This window comes from Falco rusticolus, chromosome 7, assembly GCF_015220075.1.
Source record: "Falco rusticolus isolate bFalRus1 chromosome 7, bFalRus1.pri, whole genome shotgun sequence".
NCBI classification, from domain to species: domain Eukaryota; kingdom Metazoa; phylum Chordata; class Aves; order Falconiformes; family Falconidae; genus Falco; species Falco rusticolus.
In genome coordinates, this window is record NC_051193.1 from 64,678,910 (window position 1) to 64,701,145 (window position 22,236).

General features: G+C 44.3%; 1 protein-coding gene across 1 annotated transcript in view; it reads left to right on the forward strand.

Annotated features, from left to right (window-relative positions):
• ESRRB (estrogen related receptor beta) overlaps positions 1-22,236 on the forward strand; it is an 87,800-nt gene that overhangs the window by 33,156 nt on the left and 32,408 nt on the right. The window contains exons 2-3 of the mRNA XM_037395014.1: positions 9,851-10,260; positions 21,141-21,257. Of these exons, the coding sequence (XP_037250911.1) occupies positions 9,851-10,260; positions 21,141-21,257 (527 nt within the window). The remainder of the gene's footprint in view (positions 1-9,850; positions 10,261-21,140; positions 21,258-22,236) is intronic.

Consider the following 22,236-nt stretch of genomic DNA (forward strand, 5'->3'; position numbering starts at 1 on the left):
TCTAGTCACCATGACAGAAAGGAATCTTTTTGTGGATTATTTTTGGTAAGCATGTTTAGGTAATTTTTCAAACAGTGATTCCCATTTGGGAGGAAGGTGAAGGTGATTTAGAAGTATTTTGCTTTAGAATTTGTTTGGAGCGGCTTGGTGGTTTTTTTATCTAGAGAAATGCATGTGCAAGTTACACAGAGTGTTGGGAAAAATTACGTGCTTGTTCTGTTATACTGTTTTCAATCTGAAGAGTGGTTTGTTGGCCATGGGCTCCTTTTCATCTCATCGTTCAGGCAAGTAAGAAAGCAGGACACTGGGGCATCAGGTAGGGCAGGGCTTGAGTGGACTGGAAGCTACTTTGTCGGTCAAAGGAAATGGGGACAAACGGTTGGGAAGATGTATGAATGAAGTGGATTTAGAACGAATCATTAGGGTTTGAAGCTGGAATTTGGGTCAGCTCCATCTGGCTACTTAATGTAAACAGGGTGTGTGGTAAGAGATCTGCTAAATACCTACCAAAGATGGGATTTTAAAGATTCAGCAAAACTGAACCTAGAGGTTATCTTAAATAGGTTGCTAAAGATAATCCTGTATGTTACAGAAGTCTAAGGTGCGCAGAAGGAAGCTGGGTGTTTCCATGTATCACCTATTTTCCTCAAACCTGTGTTCATTAGCTTGAGAGGAGCCTGGTCTTCAGTTACCTCTGTCACGTACTGCCTTTCTCTGCTTGTTCAAGTGCTGTATCTCAGCCTCACTGTGTAGCACAGGTTTCTTGTCTGTCCTTGACCCTATGCTCTTGTGCCTCCATTCTTATTGACAGCCTAACTCACTCCTGCTTCTGCACTTCTTCAGTGATTCTGGGACATCTCCCCTATGCCAGATCCAGTGTTTTCTCTCACACTGCTACCTTGCTTTGCTACCGTATCATCTTAGAAATGCTTTCCAGAGAGTCAGGGAGAAAAAAAGATTTCAAACTGAAAAGCACTAATTGCCCATTGTTATTTTCTGTGCTGTAATTTATGTGGAACTAATTTCAGTCAGTTTTTCAGGATCTGTCTCATTTTGAGTAATGTTTCTAATGATGTGGCACTTAATTATAGATTTCTCAGAGAGCTACAGGTGGAATCTAGGCAAAGCCCATCTATTCTGTCTGGATTGTCTTGGCAAGGGTGGCAGAAAGAAGCAGAGTCCCACTACAACTGTAAATTTTGAAGTGTAAGAAACAGAAACCCTCCAAAAAAAAAACAACCAACAGATCAACTCGGAGAATTCCTAAATGCATCCAAATTGGAGAACACACAAGTTCAGATTTTGTCTGGATAAACTTACAGTGTCCTTTCAGTAAACCAGTATTCATAAAGAAATGTTAATGCTTAAGTCTCTCTTCACATTTGTTTCTAAGATTATGTCCTTCATTTGTAAGTATCTCCCATCCCAACTCCTTTCTCAAACACTTAGAGGAATTAAGCAATACCTCTGAGTCTCTCTTTTTTTCCTGCCATTGTTTATCATGAATTGTAGGCAATGTTGAAGGGAGGGGTGCCTTCAATGGGCATCTTGAAATGCAAGGAAGTGCAGGCTGAAGAATTTGTACTGGTGACAGTTTTCTTTCGGAAATGCTAAGAGGGTACTGAGTGAAAGAAAGGTCTATGTGAGATGAGATGAGGTATCAGGCTGGGATGCGAAAATAAATGTGATATGAATGACAGTGCTGGAGGTTTTGCTTTCCTTGCCCAGATGAAATGGTGGAAGCAAAGTTCTGGTGTACAAGTGTTTGAAGTGTGCTTTACTGAACATGTTCTTGTATGGGTCTCATTCACAAGTGTCTGAAGGACACTGAAGGAACTAAGAGAGATATAGATTATAAGTGCCCTAGATAGGCAGGGTATAAAGAAAGACATTCAAGAAGGTCTAGCCTGAGCATTTCAACAGGGATTGAGTTGCAGCTTTGCTGTATGCAGGCAAAATTGTTGAACTGCTGTGAGCAGTCTTCCAGACGTAGAAACAGTGGGAGAAGAAGTGAAACACAGAAACATAACATAGTGGGGAAAGGGTGGTGGTAGAATTTGGATAAATAGTGAGCAGCAATTCAATCCTGGTCCTTGTTTTGCTCTGATACCAACCGTAAGTATAAGCAAGAAGCATTAGCTCAAGTGCTAAAGCAATTCACTCTGGAGGGAATGCTAGTAGTACACCAGAGGGCAAGGTACCTTCAAAAGGTGATGCCTTAATAAGAAAGTGAACTGATAATATATATCACACCTCCACATTAATTGTCATTTCATCTGTGTAATACTTCTTACCATTTACTAACAACAGTGTCATCCTAAGGATGAAGAGAAATTACAAGAATGAGGAGAAGGATGAAGACTAGTAGGAAATCCATAATGTCTTTGCCCATGAGAAGCCTTTTTTATTTATTAAGCAGCCTCCAGAGAGTTTGCTGCAGCAGCTTTCATCAGCATGAGCTGACTTGGGCTAGAGAAGATCTGCCGATATGTAACTGTGCTCTGGTTATGCAATGGGTCAAAGGGATAAAATGTCTCTTGGGCATTAGACAAGCAAATACTTTGTGTAAGAGCCAGAATATGAGCACTTGCTGTCTTCATCTCCTTAGCTTGCAGAAGAGGCCCGCTTGGGCCTCTGTCTTTCCTGCTGTGCAAGGAATATGTTCTTCCAGTCTACATGGCAGAACTGGTCTCATCCAGTGGCACACTCCAGTAGATCTCATACAATGCAGTTCTCTTCAGGAATACCAGGGGAACTGATCCCTGGAGACAGGCCTCTAGATAGACTTTTGCAGTTGGGGAGCTGTGGGACTTTGCTGACTTCCTTACATATTTTCATTTTAGCTTCTTTAACCTCCTAACTCAGAAGTTCTTCCCCCGACCCACCGTAAAGTTATAAAGCAAATAAAAAACCCCCTACATCTCCCTTCAGAGCAAGGGTTAAAGGCAGGGCAAGTGCGATGCATTTTTGCAAAATAAGCCAGGTCCACATGCCCAGCAAAGCCAAAAGCAACAGAAAATATTTGTAACTGGAATTAGGACGGTGTAACTCTTTTAGAATAAAATGCTGATGGTTAGACCTGGCAGTCCAGGTTTGTGAACTACAGGTTGGTATTCATGCTGTGGAGTAGAAGTCACACAACGCTTTCCACTCCAAATTAAAGAGCAAGCTCATTGGCCTTTTACTAAGCTATGGTTTGTTTGTTCCAAAGACAAGTATGTTGTATTTGTGTGGGTGTATGAGGCCGAATGGCTTGCAAACAGGCCGTCTGGGGTCTGCCATACTCTGCAGAATAGAAGTATAACCCACACAAGCCCAAGGGAGCCGCCACTGGCAAACATGACAGAACTCTTAGAAATCCTATCGGCACACCAGAGAAAAATGTCCTGTTACTCTTGGACTGTTGTGTGGAGAAGAGCTGTCAGTAAAGATGAGGAATCTCTGGATGATGTCTCTAATTTTGAGTCCATATTGAGTAGAAGAGCAGGAGAAACCAATGAGTGTGGTCATCCCTTGTCTCCCTAGCACCATGGCGGTTGTCCTGGAAGCAGAGAGGCAGGGATGGGAGCACGTGTGTGAGCTGTCCATGGTAAGAGGGGGTCACCCAACAGGTGTGGACATCTCAGCTCCGTGACATTAACTCTTTGGATATGTGACCTAAAATTACACTGGCTGTTATAGCAGCTATCACGTGTAGCCTGCCACTTGAGAAACATTATTTATTTCTGTCTCCTGTATCTAAAAAAAAGCCACCTGACAAAATCTGGCTTGTTACTGGAGCTGCAGCCAGCGTTGGAGAAGCTGATCTATGTGCTTTGTCAGCCAGCTGTGGGTTGCAAAGCTCTCTCATGGGGCCCACAAAGGACACAAAGTCTGTGTTGCCCAAATGGCATCATAGCATGTTATACACATCTCATTTACACATGCAGTGCAGGTTTATGTAATCTGGGCTAACAAATACTGATAGCAAAAATAGGCCTGTACTGGAGAAGAGGTTGGATGTTTTATCTCTGTTTAAATCATTGTGGTTTTGCAGATCAAAGCTTCTTTGCTTTTTCATGGTTGGCTTAAAAATGTCTGTGCAATCCAAAGTGTGCTTTTGTCACAAGCTGGGGCCTGAAGTGAGCAGGTTTATACTGACAGTCTTCTCAGGTTTTGTGAGTAAAACTTGAACCCTCTGTGAGACCTCCCTATTATGAACTTCAGGACTAAGGTGCAGCTCAACAAGCACAGCCATGGGGCACCTGGAAGTTACAAGCTATACAGGCATCTCGCCTGCAGAAGTTTTCAATTTTATGGTAGACCTTAAAAAGGACTTTAAAGAATCAAGATTTTGTTCTGTCTGGAATCCACATCCAGCTGTGAGAAACACCCAAAAAAGCCCATTTCTGATCTTTTACATTTCTCCTTGTGCCCGCGATAGAGAAGGTTTTGCCTGAGGAGGGCCTGAGTGTTCTCTGTCTCTCAGCTGATACTAGTCCTATGCTATATTTCAGCATTCGTTTTAATTACTATTTCAGTCTTACTGTTGGAAATCTCCAACATGTTGGACTGGTGAGTTTGTGATTTTATCAAAAAATACTGGTGAAGGGACTGGTCTACATGGCAGATCTTCTGATGCCTATTCCTCACCTTCCTCCAGGAAACTGGAGTATAGCACTGAACTATCCTTGCCTTTCCTATTGAAGATCACGTAATGAGGATCAGCCACTAGTGAAGCTCAGCAGTGTTGCCTCTAAACTTTCCTTGATCCAATTTGGAATAGGGAGTGCTGCATGGAGAAGGTACAGGGTCAACTACTTGGGTTTGCATCAGCACTTAGGTGTTCAGATGGTATTAAGTTACTGAATTGTGGATGTCTTCAAGCTGACACAGAACTGTTCTGGTGGGGAAAAGTTACCTTCTGTTACATAACTGCATATTGTTCTGGCTGTCTTGCTAAGCAGGTGTGAATGGTGGGCCTCGTTTTTTCTGTTGAGTCAGATGAAGATTTGTAGATAAAGAGTAATAAATTCTTGTCATTTTCATATCCAGAAGTGGGGTAAAGAGGTGGATGTAGCTACAAATGACTATTTCTGGCAAAACCAACACCAAAGGATGTGCAATAAAATTGTCTTATCTGCATCAATCTCAAACTTGTAGGCCTTGAAGTTTAAAAGAAAACAAATGAGGGGCAATATTTTCTGCCTTGATTTTGTAACACTAATCTTTTGTCCCTTTCTGTCCTGTCCATCTAGCAGTCTTTCCCTCTTGTATTATTGCTGTTGTTCTCAAGACAGAATTAAACTCACAAGCAGCCCAGCCATTACAGATAAATAGCAAAAGACAAAAGGCTGGAGAAGGATTGGAGAAATTTGTAACATTAACCCAACAGCACTGCCCGAGGGAGATAACACTAATGGATACAAACCTAATGTGCAATCTCGACTTGGTCTAAACCTGCATATTTACATCCAGAATCACGGAGATCGGAGCATGCTTGTCTGAGGGCTGTTACAGGCACGTAAAGGCTAACAACATTGTTAGTGATAAACAGCAGCGGGTTTATGAAACAGGAGTACAGCAGACAATAACCTTTCTTGATACAATTAGATAATTAGTGGGTAAAAGGAATGTGGTGGATAGACTGTCTCTGGACCATGCATAGGCTTTTGCAAGATCTTATTAGGGAAATTAGATCAAATTGGTTTTGATACAAATCCTGTGAAATGAATCATGGATTAGCTGACAGAGTGTAAACAGAAGGGTTAGAGACATTCTTTATCCTCCTGCAAAGGTGGTGTCCAAAAGGGCAGTGTTTTGGTTTTAAATATTCATTAGTGACCTGGAGGTAAATGTAAAAGGCATAGTTCTCAGATTTACAGTTGACAGAACTGTAAGAAAGATACTAGAAAAAAGAAGAGCTAGACTGAAAAAATGAGCATTATTAACAGGCTTCGATAAAACAAGTGGCAATTAGCAGTGTGTGGTTTAAAGATGATACTGGATCTACTTTGGAACAAGGAGAATCTCCAAATTTCGTGTTGTGCAGAGCACGGTGGCAAAAGCAGCTTATGTTCAGAGAGGTCCCAGTGAGACAGTGGCTATCAAATGATGTGAGCTGATGTGCAGCCTGATGTCTGGCAAAGCTAGTGCTCAGTTGGTCCATATGGTTGCCCGGCTGCGTGCTTTCCAGGGTGGCTCCCCCCTGTAGTGCTGTGGCGTTGCACACTTCGCAATTCGGGGCACCTTGCTGCAAGAGAGACTCAGGCAAGTTGGAATAAATCCAAGAAAGGGCCACAAAGATGCTAAAGGGATTAGAGGGAATGACCTATGATGAGGAAAGGTGAAAAGAACGAAATGTTTAGAATCTCTAAGCCTGTTACATGGGCACAGAAATAGTAACGGAGTTTCCTGTGCCAGCAAGGATAGTTAGATCAAGTCTCTCTCCTTTTACATTCCTATTAAGGTAACTAGAGCTGAGCAAAATGGCTGTTCATCACTTTGAACTCTTTGCAAAAAACATTTACTGTTCTTCTTGAAGTTCAAGATGATGTTTTTCAGTGCCAGGGGACGCCCTGAGTCTGTTTAAAAATCACTGTGGAATCTCTATGACACTTGCAGAAAGTCAGAGCTGGGGAGACTTAGCTCAGTGTGGGCTGCCCAGCAATAATCAACTGTGCAAGTTGTACCAGAGGCCAGAAAAGAAAACCACAAGCTCTGGAATGGCTAGTCACCTTAGCTATGGTCTTTGATCTGTCTTGGTGTTAAGGACTTCTGCTTCCAAAGCATGCATTCACATCTAACCAGAACTTGCCATGTATTATTGTCTCCGGGAAAAGAACAGGAGCATCCTCAGCTGTAAGAGTGTAGGCGCTTTGTGGCTCTCCATGATTTACCATCAGTCACTGTTTGCTTGCCTTGGGAAGGAAGGCTCCTTAATGGAGGTTGAGTTGAGAAGTGAATTGGTCCTAGGAGACTGCTCTCCTCTTTTTTTCTTTCTTATTTTGTTTTTGCAGTGGAGGGAAATACCTCATTGGGTCAGTCCTCTTTGTGGTCCTCTGTGAATTTTGGGTTTTTTTAAGAGACAGAAGCTGGTATTTGAACTCTGCTGACTATTATCTGACAGTACAGCTCACCTCCTTGTCATGCCTTTTTCATAGTGTTGTCTTCTGTCTGCCTTTAACATTACAATTCCAACTCCTTTTACTGTGGAGCTCCTCAATGCAGAACAGTGCTTTATGGTGGTTTTGCCTTCCGTTTTGACATTAACCTCATGTTACCATGCCCAATGATTTTCAGATTTTTACTACAATTGCACTTCTCAGGTAGGAAAAGGTTCCAGAATCTGGCCAGCACAGCAGCTTGCAGCTTGCAGCATTGCTGTGAGATGGTAAGATCTGGTCTCAGCTAGCAAAGCTTCATCCTCCTCCACACAGTCAGCTGGCATTATACCAGGAGATCTGCAATCTGTCTAGGTGCCCTGTGGGATTAAAGATGAATGCACCTGCAGCAATTATTCCTGTAACTGCTCCATGGCCTGTAGTCCCTTGTGATCCACTGGGCAAAGCATGGGCATTCATCAACTCATCACGCTGTCTCTGAGAAGGACCAAACTCTGGATTCCTCTCAGGTAACACCAGGCAAAGCATCTGAGGAACGTGAGACGCCTGCCCATACTCTCAAGGTCAACAGTCTTGCCAAATAACAAACTTGGCTGATCGATCCCAGACATAGGAGATGAGGTCAAACATTGAGGATGAAACAGAGAAGGGAAAATTAAGAATTACTTGGGTCAAATGAGATCATAAGGATGCAGAACTGTGAAGTTGCTGCATATCAAACATCTACATTCAGATCAACAGATACACAGATGTGGTATATATACGTGTGCAAGCCAGCCTTGCTGTATCACAGAATGTTTTGTCCTGTCCCCTGATGGGTTTGACCTCTTGGCAGAAGGAGTTGCCACAAATACCAGGGAAATAGGCTGAAACTGAAATAGAAATAGAAATTGCCCACATGACCATGGTATGGTAACTTTAAACCAGCAGAGCTTCCAAGAAGAAAAGCATCCCCAGTCAGAATTCTTTGGATGTGTCATCAGGAAAATGCATGTATTTAGGTTTTCTTAAAAGCCTTTGACAAATTACTGTGCCATAGGGAAAATTTAACCTCTCAGGTTAATACTATTATCAATTAAAAAGTGTCTGAGACACAAACGAAGGGGTAAACATACCCTAACCAGGAAAGAAAGAGAAGTCAATTTTCAGCATGATAAAGGTTAACATGAATCACCCACAAAGATCAGTGTTGTGGTGTTTGATCCATGTGTTAATGATCTGGGAAGCAAGTAAACAATGAGACTCTGCAGATGACATCAAATTATCAAGGAAGACTGAAGAACTCCAGAGGATCCTAATAAAGCTGGGTGCATGGACAGCCCATGGATAGATGAAATACACTGTTGACTATTGCAAAACGTTGCCCACCAGAAGGCATTAATTTGATTTTTCATAAATCTTAATGGATTCTAAATTAACTGTGCAACTCAGGGAAAGATCTGAGGATTGTAATAAGTAACTTGCTGATATTCTCTGCTGAAGAAATGGTAACAATATGTATTTTAATTTAAAGAGAAAAAAGCAAACATTGTAAGCAGTTATATAATAGGCTGAAAATAACATTGAAAATATGGTAACGTCAGTAGGTAATTGATGGCGTGCCTTTGTCTTGACTACTGTCCAGACCTTCAGCTGGAGAAGTGATGGAGCAGTGCCAGTTTCATGCTGCTGAGTAGCTGGCTCATTGAACTCTGTTCTGGACTGAACAGAAATAGCCAGACTAGAGGAAGTTCAGAGATGGGTGATGAAGCAGATAAGAGGTCTGCAGAAACTTCTGCGTGAAGAACAATTATATAGATAATGAAGAGCTGAAAGAGAAGAACACAGCAAAAGTACATTTCCTGAGAAGGAGAGTCAGGAGATGTTCAGGGAGCCTGAAAGGCTGCAAACACAGGCAATAAAAGTGGGATTTTTTGTTTTTTCATACACTGCACAAGTAATCGCTGGAACTCATTGCCATGATATCATAAAAATGAGTAGTGTTATTATATTCAATACTAAATTATATATTAAAACAATCTGTGAGTAGAAGAAGTAAGAAAAGCTTGAAAATATGGTAAAGATGCAGTCCTTTACCATATATTTAAGAGCATAACCTTCTCTCTAAGAAATGGGAACTTGAGAGAAGGATCTCCAGGCAAAAGCCCTTTACTGGTAAATAGAAGGAAGATTAAGGTTTAAGATTCAGCTGGATGAAATTATCAGATTATTTTCCTTCAGTTTCTAAGCCCTCCTTTTACTGATGATAGTGAAGTGGGGGGAGAAAAGGAATCCAACATGAAAATTAATCAAAGACTTCTGATTACAAACGATAATCTGTTTTGAGCAGGTCCTTTCTGCAGCGTCTGCTCGTGAACTTTTTCCTTAGAGCCAAGGCAGCACATCCTGAACTAACCAAACATCTTCACCTGGTATGCCACAGACAGGTTCATTTCTTCCTGCTGTCCCAGGAGTAGATTGTGCCTCATCAGCACTGATGCCCCCTCCCAGCACTGCAGCCTGTGAACAACCTGAAATTATGATTTACATGAGTAGCCTTGTCTTTATTCCAGTGTGAGTTTGTGAGAAGTAGGCAGACTGTTCTTAGTGAGTTGTACTGATACTCCTGAAGGAGAAGGACCTGGGTGGGGTTGAACTGCCTGAGCCAACTGGAGTTGGACTGAGGTGGCAAAAGGAGGGCTCTCTTGACCAACCTGAAGCTGGGTTTGGCCAGGAAGCCACTGAGTGCCTTTGCTCTCTCCCCGCAGGCTGCTCGGCAGAATGGCCACGGAGGAGCGGCACCTCTCCTCCAGCTGTGGGTCCTTCATCAAGACCGAGCCCTCCAGCCCATCTTCTGGCATCGACGCCATCAGCCACCACAGCCCAAGTGGCTCCTCCGACGCTAGCGGTGGCTACGGCATCGCCATGGGCGGCCACCCCAATGGCCTAGACTCACCACCCATGTTCAATGGCACGGGGATTGGTGGTGGCTCCTGCCGTAAGCGTTATGATGACTGCGCCAGCGCCATCATGGAGGACTCGCCCACCAAGTGCGAGTACATGCTCAATGCAATCCCCAAGCGGCTGTGCCTGGTGTGCGGGGACATTGCTTCTGGGTACCACTACGGCGTGGCTTCCTGTGAGGCGTGCAAAGCCTTCTTCAAGAGGACTATTCAAGGTATGGTGGGAAGGGAGGGAAACTGAGATGTTCCAGACGTTGCTGAGATTGCAGTGTTTCCATATCATAGAAAAGTGGGAAAGGAAGGGTGAATGTAATGCACCTAATCCTCCATCCTTTTGTGTGCTTCCTCTCCCCTCCTGCTCCACTCTGGTACTTCCAAATCAACCTAGACATGAAGTTAGGCTTTGTGGTGGTAGGAACCTTTGCCAAGTTCCTAACCTGACTGGCTACTAGATCTGGGTGTCTGGCCTAGTGGATCTTCCAGCCCCTGCTAGTGGCACTGATACCCTGATAATGTGGCTGCTAGTGGAGTGAGGCCTGGAACAGAAATGCTTTGCGCTCTGCAGGTGTTTTTAAGGCCCATTTGAAGAGTAGATGATGCTGCCTAGAGATGGCATCCCTTTAGAGATGTCTGCACCTTGAGGTGAAAGTTCCAGCATTACAGGAGTAGAGAGGTTCTCATTCTGCTTGGCCAGTACTAATTTGTGGCCATGGACTCCATACAGACCTCACCAAAAAGCTGGACAGGGCACTTGGATGAGAGTCAATCCAGTGTTCCTCTTTTTCCCAGTTCCACCAACCCTTTTAATTAAGATGCAACTTCTTTGAAAGAAGGTAAAAAATGTAGGCACTGAAGGAGATAGATAGATAGATACCCAGGTTTTGTCAGTCTTACTAAGGATGAGACATTCCTCAGGTGATTTTGAAAACCTCAGTGCATGTATGTGTAGATGAATTGCAGTGCATTGCTCCTGCATGTACAACTCACATGTGAGGTGTATGGCTGCGTCCTGACTACCAGAGGTATGCCGCAGATGTGCACACACGCAGGTATAGCAGTATAACCAGAAGTGCGAGTGCATCCAGGCAAGCTCCAGTACCCGTGGGAGCTTGTGTGCGCAAACATGCCTGGATGTCCCTTTATTTTCTGCACTAACTAGCAAAAGGGCAGGATCATTCGCCTTCCAGTGGAAAGTGTATTGAGTTTACCCAGCTATGGTGGGTTGTCTGGAGACAGATGTTCAGTGAGCAAGCAGCTGTACGTGTACTTTGTTGTTGGCTGGGGTCAATCCGCAACACCAGCACTTCCTTGTCTCCTGTGAAATGAAAGAAATGCACACATGGGTAGAGCACTCATTTTATATTTATTCATTGAATGGGCCTGATTATACTTTGTCACTGGGGGTGTTCAACTCTGGAGCGCACAGAGCAGTGTAGGGTGCAGTTCAGCCCAGGTCTCTGCAGTGTTCATTATTTCTAGCTTAATTTCTTAGATTCTGTATCTCTCTCCTTACTGTTATCCAGTTGTGGGAATAATCACTCTGTATTGCCCCACAGACTCTTCCTCTTTTATTATGCCATGTGGAAAGTATGGCCATCTCTAGGGCATTGGCCTCTTCCCTGGCAGGGTTTCTGTGATTTGTAATTGCTGAATCTCCTGTGACTGAATGTGAATTTCTACTTGCTCTTCTGACTGTCGGCACAGACTCTGTCCCTCCTCCAGCACTTGGATCCATTCCCAGTGTTCCTTTTTGGCATACTCAGGTGCTAAAGGAGGGACAGAGTAGTACTCTGAAGCAAAGCCCTAGGGGCTCCTTATATAGGAAAAGACTGAAAAACTAAGCCCTCATGGGAACAATACTGGGGCATCTCTGTGGCAGAGCAGAAGAGAGGTCTAACCCGGAAAGAGAGGAAAAGACCTAGAAGCTTTTGAAGAGTTTTCAGAGAAAATCAAAAGCAAATTGTGTAAGGTGGCAGGAACCTAGAGCCTGTATTAGCCTGAGTGACATGTCAGCTGACTTAATCCTGAGAAGGGAGAGTGCTTCTCTCCAACCCCCTCTCCCCAGCACAGCCATATTCTCCCTGTGGTTCCCTAATTGATTGCCTGTTAGTGTGTAACAGATAGGGGAAAGGAATAAGTGGAGATTTTTCTTACCCTGTCATCAGCTTGGGCTAGCAACCAAGGTACCAAAATGCTTTTATTCCCAAGACTGGGTGGGTCGAGTGTGCTGTGCCCAAGGGTGAGCAATTTCAGCTGTGGAGCTGAGGGCTGAGCCCAGGGGGGATGCCACAGCAAACAGGGTTTCAGAGTTTGGTTGAGTCAAGAAAATGCACCATTCCTGTGCTCTCTTGAGGTGCTTGTGATATTCAAGCACAGCCCTGGGTAAGCAGGGGAAAAGGATTTAAGGATCATGTAAAAGAGGCAGCAAATGACAAAAGCATTTCCAAAAGGTGTTCATCCTGCAGCTCTATTCGGTAGATGTGTTGAGCATCTAACTGAAGAAGCAGGGAAATCTTCGTCCAGGTTGCCTAACATTGATGTAGGGTATGCAGAAAGCATGCAGGTGTGTATATTATACAGTTGCATTCTGTGCTAGTATCAAAAGACTTGCCATGATTCTGGTATTTGGGAATGACATTGATTCAATGGTCTGAGCACAGAGATGGAGCTATGACCCCAGGATTTCCCAGATGCTTAAGATGCAGTAGGTAAATTCATCATCAGGCTTTTGTGGTCTCAGATCAGTCACTTCACTTCTCTGTGCTTGAATATTGAAAGATGAAAAACTAATGACTATTATGAGAGTACTTAATCTGCCGGCTCTACATTTCGTAACTATATTAAACAATAGGTTTGCATGCTGCTATAAAATGGGTCTAAATCTGTCCTGGATGATTAGACTACCACAGCCCTATCTAGATACCCCTGATAATGAAGCAGAGCTTCACACTAAGTCCCCACTCCAGCTACCCACCTCCCCTGCTACAAATGACTGCAGTCTGCCTGTCTTTTTTTTTTTAGCTGCATTAACTCACATGAAACCTGCATGTCTTGAGGCAGGAGGATCTTCCCTTTCTGCTCCCCCTGCTACTGTTACCAGACATCCAAGCTGCAGACCTTTTTTGAGCCTGACAGCTCTGCAACTCACTTTCCCACTTAGCCAGATGAGGCCAGACTGTCCTGGACAGCCTGAGGGCTGTTGCTTTTCAAGTGATGGGGAGAAGAGAGGCTGAAGCACTTGGCAGTTCTGTGTTAACAGTTGGAATTGATGATCTTAAAGGTCTTTTCCAACCTAAGTGATTCCATGATTCTATGGACATCGCTGGTTATCTCTGAGGTCACCACTATCACTCCTACTGGGAGTTTTCGATCAGTATGATATTTCCATAGAAAAGCAGAATTTTTACCAAGTCACATTTCCCCAGGAAAATTTTTATGATAGGAGAAAAATGATGTCGGGAAAATCCAAACTGTTGATTCACCTGAAACTGAATTGGAGTGTTTGCTTTTGCTGAACTGAGCCAGGATCACACAACACATCCTAACGTGTCCCACAGGTCATGGGGGGTGGGGTGGGGTGTCACACCTGTGACCTCTTTCATGTTGTGTTACATGGCCCAAGAAGGAGGATCAAAGCCTGTGTGTCATTTCAGCTTTGCAGCACTGGCAATGCTTGAGATGGAAGGGTGAAAACCTGAGATGAGATGACAGCATATGCCACTGGACTGCAGGTCTTTCTCTCTGAACATGCTATTTTGAACCCCAGGGCTGGACTTCCCATGCTTTGAGGCAGAGTCAGAAATTCTGAACTGACTTGAAGTATTTTTGGTCAGCTAGCCTGTTTGGCAAAATTAAATTGTATTTCTCTATCATTGTATTGCTTTGTGGGAACTGTCCTTGGGGTCCCAATTATCTTCTAGTGGCAGTCTGCATTTACCTCCATGATGCAAGTGTCCTCCATAAAAACATGTGCTGTGGGCATCACCTGACTTTGTGAATATTGTGGAAGGTGCAATCTAGCAAAGATAGGAGAGAATCTGAGTTTCAGGCATGTTGAAGTGTGCTGCTGTTGGTGCTTAAGAGAGGTGTGATTTGAAACTGAGAATTTCATGTTAGCTGAATGTAATGGGATGGGTCTGTTACATGAAAGATAATGTGTTTTGGATGTTTCTGAATTAAAACTTTTTGAATTTCTATTCCATGGAAATCCTAACTAATCTTTTTACCCAAATTTAGGACAAAGGCAAATGCTGGATTTCTTACGGGATATAAATTCTTAATCTAATTCTATCTATTCCTTCTTGTAATAGTTTGCTCCGTAGATGGAGCATTATATATCAATCAAATATATTGTCATTATCTTTTGTTCATCAGTCGTTACAACTGGTAGGTAGCTTTGCCTATTCTGAATATTAACTAATAACAGTGCTATGTAACCATATGAGTCTTTTATTATTCAACGTATTCATGGCTGTGACTGCCCTTCATCTATTTTTCATCTTCAAATGGTGAAAATTAAGGCTATTTCTAAAATGACCCATTAATATAAAATAAAAGCCTAAAGCTCAGCAAAATAAATCTGAATTAAGATTTCTCTCTCTGATCTTTGTGAATCATCTCATTGTATGCTTGGAACTCGTACCCATAAGGTGATACAACAGGACTTGCAAGGAGTGATATTGGGAGAACTGGTTATTGGAGAGTTGGAGAGAAGAGACACATTTACTGTCACCTTTTGAATAGGCAGGTTGTGTATCAGGCAAAGTGCCTACATCTGTGGCTTCCCTACTTGAGTCTTGCAAGCTTCAAACTCACAGAGTGTAGCAACACAACTGCTGTGCTGGGATGCCCTTACAACAATAAGGGGCTTAAAATGTGGATAATGCGTCTCAGAAGACTTGTAGGGATTTATAACAGGCTTGTAACAAAATCCGTGGTCTTCTAGGGCTTCCTGGTTGTTGTTACAGTGGATAGAGTAGCTTTTGGGAAGGGAGGAGCAGTTCAGAGAGTCTGCTCATTTTTGTGAGCAGAACATTGCTATCCACAAGATCAGCAACAGGCCTGTGAGATGAAGAAGGGAGGGTTTGAGTCCTTGCAGTAGTGGCCACAGCAGCCTATCCTTCTGTCCTCAGAAATGTGCATGCTACTTTTCAGGTGGGAGTTCACAGCTAAACCCAGAAGATGTTCTGAGCTTTCCAAAAACTTTTGAAACTTAACCAGGGAAAGTGCAGTATTCCCTGGATCTAGTACCTGAGTGCTGCTTACTGTTCACAGCTCTAGCACTTGGATTCAGAAAACTATCTCCAGTTGAACTCAGCTCTATTAGTTTTGTATTTTGTTTTTGCCTCAGTGCAACTGTACAGAGAACTTTGTGTAGAAGGATCTCTTCTATGGAACTTCAGTAAAGTATTTCTGATTCAGACACCCTACAGACAAACTTGCTGGCAGCAGGGAGCCCCAGGGCCCATCTCCTGCGTCCTCGTGCAAGTAGGAGGCTGATTTGAGTGAGGCTGTACGAAACATCCAAGTCCTCTTTCATGGAGCAGGAGCCAGGTGTGTGTCCCTGAGGAGGCAAACAGGGCTGGTGTTACACCTATAGCTACCCCCTTTTCCTCTTATAGCATCAAGAATCCAGGAGCCTCACATTTCTGTTTTTCTTACTGTATAAGCCACATGAAGTAAAATTTTGGTTAATCCAAGCAATAGGGCTTATCTCACCTTCTTTTCCAAAGTCTCTTTTTCCTGCAAGTGATAAACACATGTACAGTGGGGAGTGTTTTGGTTTTGTTGGGGTTTTTTGTTTGGTTGGTTTTTAGGGGGTTGGTTGGTTGTGGATTTGGTTTTTTTTAAAAAATTATTATTTCCAAAAATAGGAGCCTCTACTGATACTTGTATATAATCAGGCACCTAGATCAGGGACATGTCCCTGGAAGCATAGGACAGCCCTGCTGAAAATCAGGTCGCTTACTGAAGTCCCATATAGGTTCAATAATATCTGAATCCCTTTCTTTGAAAACTGTGGCTTAAAAAAACCCCACTTGCCTCATGGAGATCATTGGAGAAATGTTGCTTTGATTTTCACAAAATACCTCTCCTCACACCAGGACTCAGGCTATGATGCCTCAATTAGAAGGGCTAATTTAAGTGGAAGGTAATAGAGGATCCACTCCATGCGTATTATCAGTGGTCCCCGTCCCATTGCAGGAGGTCAGACTGGTGCCAGCTGAGGGCAGAGGAGCTGCTGGTCTGGCACTGCATTCACTGAGGGCTTTTCTACAGTTTTCAGATCCCTTTTCACTGAGACACGCAAATCTTTTTACCTTCAGAATCAGAGATAAAAAGGTTTCACGACAAAAGGGTGTGGGTACTGACCTGAAAGTGTCATCAGGGTTAGTGGTTTATTGAAAAGTCGGGTTACTTTCTCCTGCAGGCTGTCCCAGTCATGCAGAACAGCTGTATGGTGGAGGCACTATACTGCCTGCCTGATGGCACCTTCCTAAGGCTACAGTATTTTGCAAGTAGTTCTTGTAAAACAAACAAAGAAAAACAAAACTCCAAAACCCCCAACCAACCAACCAAAAAAAAACCCCAGCTGTGAGGGCAGTGTAACAACTTTTACAAAAATTGGGATAAAAGGACACAGTTGCACGAGCTGAGGTGCCTATGAGATGGATTTCCCTGGGAATTCCTGCTCTCGGCCCTCACCCTGCAGGGCTGGCAGGGAGGGCACCACATGGTTGGTCACAGCCGTGGCATGCTGCGACAAATCACAAGGGTGAAAGACATGACTTGAATTTGGAACTTAATAGCAGATATGTCTGAATCTGGGTTTCCCCCTGCAATTCAGGAAGAGCTGTAACCATCTGGCCCTCTGAGTCACCCAAAGGAAGAGATGGGAGGTCTGTGTGCAGCAGTGCAGAGCAGGACAGAGTATGCAAGGAAGGGAGAGGAGAGGTAAAGAATGGTGAAAAGCAATGAAGAAGAAATGAGAAAAAGGAGAGAGGGATGGGGGGGGTCGGAAAACAGAAGTTGAGAATGCTTTAGCTTTAAAGGCTTTCTTGGCTTCTTCTAGGTAATCTTTCTTGAGTTTCCTTGTAGAAAGGCAGGATCAGTAAGTAGGGAGCCGCTTGTGCTCTCAGTGCTGTACTAATGCTGAGTTCAGCTTCCCTGAGGAGCCCTGTCCATAACTTAAGCAGGAGCTTGATGGGACTTTACTGTGCTCCCCAAGCTCAGGGAGGCATTCTTCTCTTCCCAGGCCCTCCCCTTCCAGAGAGGTGTGGTGGCTATAGGGTGTCTTGAATGACCAAGCTCTGGTGTGCAATTTTCAGATGTTCCTATTATGTGTGCAATGGAAATTATGTTCCAAACTGTTTAACAATCAAAAGTCTAATTTTACAGAAAATAGGGTAATTTTGCAGTTCTCCAGCATAAAAAACCATGATCTATCACTTCAATAGTCCTTGGCTGTTTCTTAGTATCTCTCATCTAAAGGCTTTAAAGTACAGTTAAACCTTAATGAATCAAGACTCATGATCTCCCCAGAAGGTAGGTTTGGTGCTCGTTTCATTTTGCAGACAAGCAAACTAGGACACAGAGAGGAAGTGATTTGCCCTCCAAGGTGACATATGAAGGCTTAGAACAAATCCAAACTCTGATCTGGTCACCCACCACTTGATTTTCTGAAGCTATTTTTTAGGTAAATCTTGTGCTGTGACATCGATGAGGTCCTAGCAGTTTTTTCAGATCTAATGTAAATGCTGTCTAAGGCAAGGAAGTCTTTTCTAATAAGCAACAGTTCAAAGCAAGGTCTTGTGTATTAGATTATCCCATTTTCTGCCCTTTCCTTCTGGGTCACATCATCTACAGTTCACAACACACAGAGACTTGACTCAGATTTTATACTTGCATGCAGACTTGTCCATGTGCAGCCTTGTGCACTGATGCTCTTCTGCAGGGCCTTGCAGCACCCCCAGCTGCTGCAGTGAAGGAGAGGCTCGCTCTGAGCCCCCTGCACCAGCAGCAGGGCTGGTGGTGTGACCGCCAGCCGCTGGGAGGCTGCTGGAATTTCGATGAGTTAATCTCATCACTTTATCACAGGGCACTTACAGAAATTACAGGGAGCTGTGAGCAGCTCACTGTGCTGGCAGCCAGCCCCAGGACCCATAAAAGAAATTGAGACACACACGAAAAAAAAAAAGTCAGAGAACTTTGTTAAGTTTTGGAGACGATAGTTTTTCTTGGATGAGTTCTGCTTGGTAATGCTGATTGTGCCTTTCCTGGTGATGTTCCTGTTTGCTGCAATAATGGTAGGTATTGCCCCCAGCTGTAGCTCTCAGTCCATGCAGCACAGAGCATGCCTTGTGGTCTGATGTAAAAGTCCATTGACTTTGGCAGTGTTGTCTTGTGTGAAGAGGGTACAGTGGGCCTCACCTCTAGCATCTGCACCTGTAGAGAGGGCTGTAAGACACAGCTGTTGGCGCTTTCTTCCTTTAGACTGGGCGCAGTGTGTGGAAGGGGCACATAAGTCTCTGTTCAATATGAAGGTAACAAGCATGCTGAGTGGGATGTCCCACCAGTGCTGAGTGATTTTTTTTTCACCTGTGCTTACCAGCAAACCACATGGCTGTAGCACTACATGGTAGCCCCTGCTTTGCTGTCCAGGAACGGGAGCTTGCCCAGTGCCCATCCTGCTCTGGCTCTGCTCCTTTAACAGTCATGATCCCAGTACAGAAGTGCCTTTGAGAACTACTCATTCAAGCTGTACACACAGTGTGTACATGGTAAAGTATCTACACCTGCTCTGACACTATTATATTCAGTTGTGATGTAAGCTTTGCAGACCATTTCTAGTATTTTGCTTATCAAGGACTTTGCTTATCAAGGGCTGGAGGCATGGGGAAGTTTGGGGATCTGCTTGACACAGTGTAGAGGGACCTTGAGCTGCCAGATGAGGGCTGTCACTGTCTCCTACTGCTATAATGGCTCAGTGCCCTTGATGTAGTGTCTGTGTTAGGGGGAAAATTTTTGGCCTTGAGACCACAAAACATGAAACCTTGCATCTCTCCTGAACTCTGGTCCTGCCTTTGCTGAGAAAGGTGGGCATTGAAACTAAGGCAAAACCTTCCAAAGTGAGACTGTGTTTGAGTTTTATCCCAGGTTTGTTCTTGATCTGTTCCTTCCTGCGTGGGGCACAGCAAGTATCTGATGATGAGGTCAGGGCCTCCATACTCATGGGTCTGTAATGTGCTGGAGCTCTGTGTCTAGAGCAGGAGTTTGTTTATTACCTTGAGATCAAGCCTGAATCTCAATTTCCAGCTCTCTGAGAACACTGATGCATTGCTGGCTATTGAAATTCAGGCGCTGCGCAATGACGAAATACAGTCTGAATAGAAGCAACTTGTGCAGCACACTCTGCTCCTGTAGACAAACTGTATTTTGGGGGCAGATGAGCAAAGGTGGAGGGTGGGTGGCTGGGCTGGAGCTTTAGGGGCTAGTTGCAAGTCTTGTGACAAAACAAGAGGCAAGAGGTAGAAGGTTTATAACTAGCAGGCAAATCACATTTAGGCTTTGGGGGTTCTGTGCTCCCATGGTTTCACCCAGCGTGGGCTAAACATAGTGAGATAAATCAAACGGTGCTTTCTTCCTTTTGAAACTGTGCTGTGTCTTTCCACTCAGATTCCCAATAGGGTTTCCAACTGCTTAGTTAGCCCCAAGGTTCCCCCTGAGATTGGTATGTATCAGACTGTTGGTCTTTATTTAGAGGAAGGAAGGGTTTTGCACAAGAACATGGAAATCCATTACAGAAGTAGGAACATGTTCTGTTCAGTTCAGAATCAAGTACTGTCCCAGTGCTACTAAATTGTAAGCTCTACCTCTTATTTGACGGTATACAAAGTCCATACTGTGTGTTTTCTCAGCTCTCACCTACACTGCTCCCTATAACTCTGATTGAACTCTTGAATCTTAATTTCCTGCTCTAAACCACCAAACCAACTTTTCCGTTCTTCTGAACTGACTGTAGAGCTTAGAAATCCTTTTTGGAGCAGCCTGATTTACCCAGTAGCTAGGCTGCCTTAAATGTATTGTCATTGTCAATGCATCAACTGTCAAGTGTAGGTTTCCAGTCCTGCTCCACAGCAAACATTGAATACATCGAACTCTTCAGAAACGTTGCCTCCAAAGTGAATGGCAGGATGCAGACAGCTGTTTCTGTTTGTTGTCTTCTAGGACTAAATAACTGTTGCATTACACTGTGATCCAGCATAATTCCACTTACGTCCTCATATCAGACCCTCACATCCATGGTTCAGTTACATTCGTGACTTACGATAAAACATGATGTGACCAGATATAATCTGGGATGCTTCTTTCCCTGTTTTGTCTCAGAGGCAGTGTTGTGAGGTGATCATGAATGAAAGGAAGTGAGGAAAGAAATGCTGATGCTCTGTGCAGAGGGATGAGAGGCAGGTGCACAAGGACTAATATATTAAAACCGGAAAGATTTGCATAGAATTCATTTACAGGACATCTTATCCATCTTTCTCAGTCCAGGCCTACTGCTTCCCTGCTACCTGCACTATACCAGCTGGCAGGAGGAAGCAAAGGAGGAAATGCCATTTCTGAACTCCCTGGTCCCCCAAGCAAGGCAGTAAAGGACAGGTGACATCCATCCCACAGACATGGAGCAAGACAGCAAAGGGAATGCTGCTAATGTCTGAACCGCTCCCACTCTCACCCCCAGACTTGAGGGAACGGGCCAGGTTATGAGGGATGCGGCACATGGGATGATAGCATGCCTGGAGGACACTGTGCCTGAAAGCCCAGCATTGCAGTCAGCCCCTTGGATGGGCAGGTTTCTCCCAACACTTAGAGCAGTATTTGCTTTTTCTGAAATGTGTTCCAGTAAGTAGTGCTGGGCTCTCTAAGAGCCATCACCTGCTGGCTGTGATCTCAGAGGATGTGTGTGTGCAAATGAGTGACCAAACATACAGCGTATACAGACTGATGGTGGTGGGATATCTGGGCACTACAGCCTGTCCCTGGATTAGTGGGGAGAACATGGTTCCTGGGTGACCATCTCTGTGTTTGATTGCAGGGAATATTGAATACAGCTGCCCGGCCACCAATGAATGTGAGATCACGAAACGGAGGCGCAAGTCCTGTCAGGCCTGTCGCTTCATGAAATGCCTCAAAGTGGGGATGCTAAAAGAAGGTAAGACAGAGTCAGACTGAGAATTGTTCTCTGTCCCAACAACACCTGGGACTCTGGGCTTTACAGGATATTCTAGGGTACCTACATGCTTTCCCTCTCTGGCTTTCCGATGGTATCTTACAGGCTTTGTAAGAGTCAGGATGGGCAGTGACCAAGAGGGCAGTCCAGAGAGGAGTATGGTTCTAGTCAGCACCTCATGGTAGGATATTACTTCTAGCACTTACAAATTTGACAAATAATTGGAAACTGACTGTGCTAGACTGTTTCCTTTCCCAAAGAAACCCCAGACTGGAGGGTGTTGCTCTTCTTGCCCCCCAGGTAATTTTGCAGTGTTGAGGAGAGGCTCTTGTGTGATCGTGACTGGGTTGGCTGGGCTTCGTAAGGGAAGGATGGAGTTAATGCAGAGCTATGGCACAGTGTGCAATGAGGGTCTGCCCCCAGTCCCACTCAGGAGACTTTCTGAAGATGGTGGGTAGCACAGGTTTGTCTGGAAGCTGTGGGTACCCTGCCCTGCATGCTCAGTCTGTGTTGTGCTCAGGCTATTGATCTGTTCAGTGCTCTCTGAGCAGTGTTCAGCTTCTCTCGTGCTGCTTTTCCTCCCCCACCCCCTTCCCCAATCCTTGTCCATTGAAGGTGAACCCAGGGAATTCAGTGGCAATTAAACACTTCTTATGGATTGACTTTAAAGCTTTGTTTCGCTTGGCTCCCTCTGGGAGAGACAGCAAGGGGAGGAGGGGGAAGGAAGGAGAAGCATTGCATATAACCCTCTGCGTTGCTGTACCTGGCGGAGCATGGTCCCCTCAGTTTAACCACAAGGAACAGCAGCTGACTGTGGCCTGTGCAAGTCCTGTGGTGCTGGAGCCAACATGCCAGCACTCAGCTTGCTTCCAGGTCTTATCGTCATAGCAGCTGGTGATGAATTGTACAATGTCACTTGAGTGTGTATTGCTTTGCGCTAGGGCTCTCTCATTTCTTGAGA